Source organism: Cebus imitator, unplaced genomic scaffold, assembly GCF_001604975.1.
Source record: "Cebus imitator isolate Cc_AM_T3 unplaced genomic scaffold, Cebus_imitator-1.0 Scaffold348, whole genome shotgun sequence".
NCBI lineage: Eukaryota > Metazoa > Chordata > Mammalia > Primates > Cebidae > Cebus > Cebus imitator.
This window is the reverse complement of record NW_016107663.1, coordinates 689,671-695,140: the sequence shown is the minus strand read 5'-3', so window position 1 is coordinate 695,140 and position 5,470 is coordinate 689,671. Positions and strand designations below refer to the sequence as shown.

The 5,470-nt window shown below is 40.1% G+C and overlaps 1 protein-coding gene across 1 annotated transcript in view; it reads left to right on the top strand.

Moving 5' to 3' along the window:
- IQGAP1 (IQ motif containing GTPase activating protein 1) overlaps positions 1–5,470 on the top strand; it is a 123,600-nt gene that overhangs the window by 63,921 nt on the left and 54,209 nt on the right. The window contains 2 exon segments of the mRNA XM_017506110.2: positions 1,642–1,805; positions 2,617–2,701. Of these exon segments, the coding sequence (XP_017361599.1) occupies positions 1,642–1,805; positions 2,617–2,701 (249 nt within the window).

Sequence of the window (5,470 nt, the reverse complement as noted above, 5' to 3'; positions counted from 1 at the left end):
TTTTTTTTTTTTTAAATAGTTCTAGTCTTCTCATTACCCCTACTTCCCATTTTCTAGTTTGAGACTTTATTTTCCTTTGGGCTGTTTTGATTTTCTAATAGCTTATTAATTTTGTTTTGGTTTTTACTGATGAAAATATTTGCAATTGATAAGTTCCATTCCCCAGATACTTCGATTTTTTAGTATTTTCTTGATTTCTTTTTGCTACTTTGATAAAATTAGATGTTTATCTGTGAGTGGTGGTGGGGACAGGCATTTTCTCTTCAAAAAAATAAGGAAACTGAAAGTAATAAAGTAATTATGATTCCCTAGTGGCTATCATTTCTGAAATCAGAAATTATTTTATTCTGACTTTCAGGCTAATAATACCTTTTGTTTTAAACAATATATAAAATGTTTTTATGTATATGATTTTATTTAATCTTAAAAATACTCCTGTGAGAGAAGACGTCTTCATTATCATTTTCAGATGAAGGAACATCTGGGTTTTCATTGTCATGTGTTGTATTATAGAGCTTGTGTGACCTCAGGTTCTATGATTAGAAGAGAGAATGTGGAGAGTGGGAAGATGGCCCGTTCCACTCTGCACAGGCTGGACCACCCTTGATATCTGGGCACCGACTGTTGTGGGTGGAGTGTGTTCAGGAAATATCAGGGTGATGAGAGGATTCAGAACGATGCTATATGAGAAGTGGCTCAAGGAAAGAAGGCTGTTAGTAAGGCATTTGCTCTCATAGGGAGGGGCAGTTGAATGTATTCAGTGTGAACTTTAGGGTTGGAGCTTTAAAAATATTTTTGAAACAGGCTGGGCGTGGTAGCTCACGCCTGTAATCTCAGCACTTTTGGGAGGCAGAGGCAGGCAGATGACGAGGTCAGGAGTTTCAGACCAGCCTGATCAACATGGTGAAACCCTTTCTCTACTAGAAGTACAAAAATTAGCCAGATGTGGTGGCAGGTGCCTGTAATTCCAGCCACTCAGGAGGCTGAGGCAGGAGAATTGCTTTAACCTGGGAAGCGGAGCTTGCAGTGAGCCAATATCGCACCAGTGTATTCCAACCTGGGCCACAGAGCGAGACTCCATCTCAAAATATATATATTTTATATATATATATATATATATATATATACACACACAACATAGATTTTTTTACACATTTAATATTAAATATGTAAAATATATATAACAAATATACATATATATTTGCAACAAAATTATCCAAAGATGTAGTAAATGGCCATGGGACATACTTTCTCCTCTTTGGTAGTCTGTAAGCATAATCCGGACAACTATGTGGCATTTTAGAGGGAATTTAAGCATCATGTTGGTCTGGATTGGTGGCTCCTATATTGCTACCCATATTGGTGTTGAACTGCCTACATCCAGAAATTTTTAAGCATGCTAGCAGTGTGGCCCAGGAATCTGTGTGAAATCCAATTAACAGCTTATTGGGAACCCCTGGACTTGATGACTCTAAGGTTCTTTTCCAATCCCAAGACCTTACCCTTCTGAGAACCACAGAGTAAACGCTCTCTGCGTTACATTTCCTTATCTGGAACTGAGATGGGTTTGGGGGAAGGAAGGCTATTTTAGGCTGTTATGTTAATATAGTCCTTTCGTAATCTTTTGCCTTTTTTCCTCAGCATTTTCTGCATTAGCAAATATCGACCTAGCTTTAGAGCAAGGAGTTGCACTGGCCTTGTTCAAGGCTCTGCAGTCACCAGCCCTGGGTCTTCGAGGACTGCAGCAACAGAATAGTGACTGGTACTTGAAGCAGCTCCTGAGTGACAAACAGCAGAAGAAACAGGTAAACATAGTCTGGGTTGCAGCTGCAAGGGTTTGTATATATCCATTCGAATCCCATGCTATCATTTAAAGACATAGATGCTGCCTTTTTGTTTTCCCTAATGCAGTTTTTTCCTCTGCACATAAATTAGTTTTTAAAAGTTCTTCAGGTAAAATACACATTGTCTCGGCTCCCTTTTGCTTTTAGAGCTATGAATCCTCCTTTAAAATAAACAAACAATACCCTCCCATCCCCAGTCTAACCACTCCTTCACTTCAGCTGTCTCTCTGTGTCTCCAACTAAAAGACCTTGGGGAAAACCTGAATTTTTTTGCATTCTTATGTCAGGAATTTCCACTTAAAAAAAACAAAACCGAACCTCGTTAGTTTGCTCTGGCCAGCACTGGAAAAGTACTTACTGTGCAGAGGGTAGATTGTGTGGGATTTTGTGAGTTTTTTTTAGAACAAACATGAGGGGATTTCTTTTTTGTCTAAATAAGGGCAAGTATACATTTTACAAATGCCCAGTGTACGTTGGTCAAAGTAAGTAGCATTAATCTGCTTAAGATCCTACAAACATTTTTCCCTCAGAACGCTTTGAGGCTTTTGATGTAACATGTTTAAGAATGTACTAGTATCTGTAAAGTCACTCACCCGGGCTTTGGCAGAGGGTTTTGGCTCTGGCTGGGGCTGCCACCTTGGCTGCATGGAGCCTGAGCTGTCACTTATGTCTGTGGTTCTCTCCCTAGTGACTGCTGTTGAGAGATGAGAACCTTAAGGCCTGGAGTCATAGGCATGAGTAATCTTTACATAATTTTCTTTGCTTTTCTCAGAGTGGTCAGGCTGACCCCCTGCAGAAGGAGGAGCTGCAGTCTGGAGTGGATGCTGCAAACAGTGCTGCCCAGGAGTATCAGAGAAGTACGAGTCCATTGACATAATATGGGAGGAAACTTGTAGCTTTGTGTTATGGAAAGGTCGGAGGTTAGCTTCTGTCACCCTTATTCCCCACCCTGAGCCTGCTAGCCATAACCAACTGCCAGGTACTTTTGGGGGCAAGAGGGTTCCTCCACTTAGTTGTTGTTGTGGTTTTAATTGATATATAATAGTTGTACATATTTTGAGGGTACATGTGTGTGGTTTTATTTGTTGTTGTTGTTGTTTTTTAATTTATTTAACTTTAGGTGCATACTATATCTGGCATTTCTCGCCATGTTATCCCTCCCCTCCCTCCACACCCCAATTTTTTATAACTAACCAGGAAGCACTGATGTATGATATTTTGATGTGTGCATACAATGTGTAGTGATCAAATCAGGGTAATTGGAGTATCTATCACCTGACACATTTGTCTTTTGTTGATGTTGGGAACATTCCAATTCCTCTGTCTATTTTGAACTATACATTATCGTTAACTATTGTCATCCTACTGTACTATCAAACACTAGACCTTTTCCTTGTATCTGCTGGTAATTTCGTACCCTTTAACAAACCCTCTATCTCCTCCCCACCACCCTTCCCAGCTTCTGGGAACCACTAGTCAACTCTACCTCTATGAGATCCACTTATTTTAGCTCCCATGTATGATCAGGAGGTATTTGCCTTTCCGTCTCTGGCTTATTTCACTTAACATCGTGACCTCCAGTTTCATCCACATTGCTGCAGGTGACAGGATTTTATTCTTTTATTATGGCTGAACAAGTTCCATCATGTGTATATACTATCTTTTCTTTCCCATTTATCCATTGGTGGACACTTAGGTTGATTTCATGTCTTGGCTATTGTGAATACAGCTGCAATCAACATGGGAGTGTTTATTTCCTTTCTTTTGGCCATATACCTAGCAATGGGATTGCTGGATCATACGTAGTTTTATTTTAATTTTGGGGGGACTCTCCATACTGTTTCCCATAGTGGCTACAGTAATTTACATTCCCATCGACAGTATATGAGCGTTCCCCTTTCTCTACAGCCTTGCCAGCATTTGTTGTTGTTTGTCTTTGATAAAAGCCATTTTAATTGGAGTAAGAAGATATCTCACTGTGGTTTTGATGTGTGTTTCCCTGGTGATTAATGATATTGAGCATTTTTTCATATACCTGTTGTCCATTTGTATATCTTGTTTTGATAAGTCTATTCACCTTATTTGCCCATTTTAAAATTGGATTATTTGTGGGATTTTTTTGCTATTGTTTGAATTTCTTATATATTCTGGTTATTATTCTTTTCAGATGGATTGTTTGCAAATATTTTCTTCCATTTTGTATGTTGTCTCTTCACTTTCTTGTTTCCTTTGCTGTGAAGAAGGCTTTTAGCTTGTCTGTTTTTGTCCCGTTTGTCTATTTTTGCTCCCATTGTTTGTGCTTTCAGGGTATTAGCTAAAAGGCTTTGCTCAGACCAGTGTCCTGAAGCCTTGCCCAATGTTTTCTTCCACTGTTTCAGAGTTCAGGTCTTAGATTTAAGTCTTCAATTTATTTTGATTTATTTTTGTATATGATGAGAGAGAAGGATCTGGCTTCATTCTTCTGCGTATGGTTATCCAGTTTTCTCAACACCATTTATTGAAGAGACTGTCTCAGCCCAGTTTATGTTGCTATAAAGGAATACTTGAGGCGGGGTAATTTATTAGCTTACAGCTCTGCAGCCTGTACAAGAAGCAAGGCACCAGCATCTGCTTCTGGTGAGGGCTTTTGTGCTGCATCAAAACATGGTGGAGAAGATCAAAGGGCAGGTGGACTCATGTGAAGAGGGACCAGTGCGGGGGTGGTGTAGTCAGTGGGGGTCCTGGCTTTATAACAACCCCTTCTCCTGAGAACTAATCCATTCTCCCCGAGAACCAATCCAATCTTGCAAGAGCTCACTATCCTGAGAATGGCACGAAGCCATTGATGAGACATTTGTTCCCATGACCCAAACAGCTCCCACTAGGCCCTGCCTCCCAGCACCACCACACTGGGGATCAAGTTTCTACTTTTTTTTTCATGCCCTCAGGATGATGTCAGGGATCAAATTGCAACGTGAGATTTGGTGAGGACAAACAAACCGAATCCAAACCATAGCACTATCTTTTCCCTAATACGTGTTCTTGGTCCTTTTGTTGAAAAATGAGTTGACTGTGAATGCATGGCTTTATTTCTGAGTTCTCCATTCTGTTCCATTGGTCTGTGTGGCTTTTTCGTCGTCGTTGTTGTTGTTGTTTTGCCAGAGTTACTCCAGTTTTAAAAGTAGAACCGGAGTCAATATAGGCTCACTTTATTGATGATTGGTTAGGGAACTATCTAGAGGAGGTGAGACGTAAGGGATTGCTAAGATTTGGATGGTGAAAGATGAAAGAGAAGAACGTTTCTAGTGCAGGACAAAGAGGGAAAAAGGAGATGGGAACAGAGGTACAGGTGGTGAAAAACATCTTTAAGGAAAGGTGGTTGCAATACAGATTTTGTAAATGTTTTGGGTTGAGTTGTGTAAGATCAAGGGGTGGAAAAATTGTGGAAGGCTTTGGTAGTCTAAGAAGCCAGGCAGTAGGAGAAGGAAGAGATGGTGTATGTGGGAAGTAGTGGTGGCATATAGGATGAATTGAATGGGAAGAAAATACGGATGAGAACAGTTAGGGGGCTGCTTTTTGAAAAAAAACATCTTTATTGTGTTATGGTCCACGTACTATACAGTTAGCCCTTCTTCATACAAAGAAGG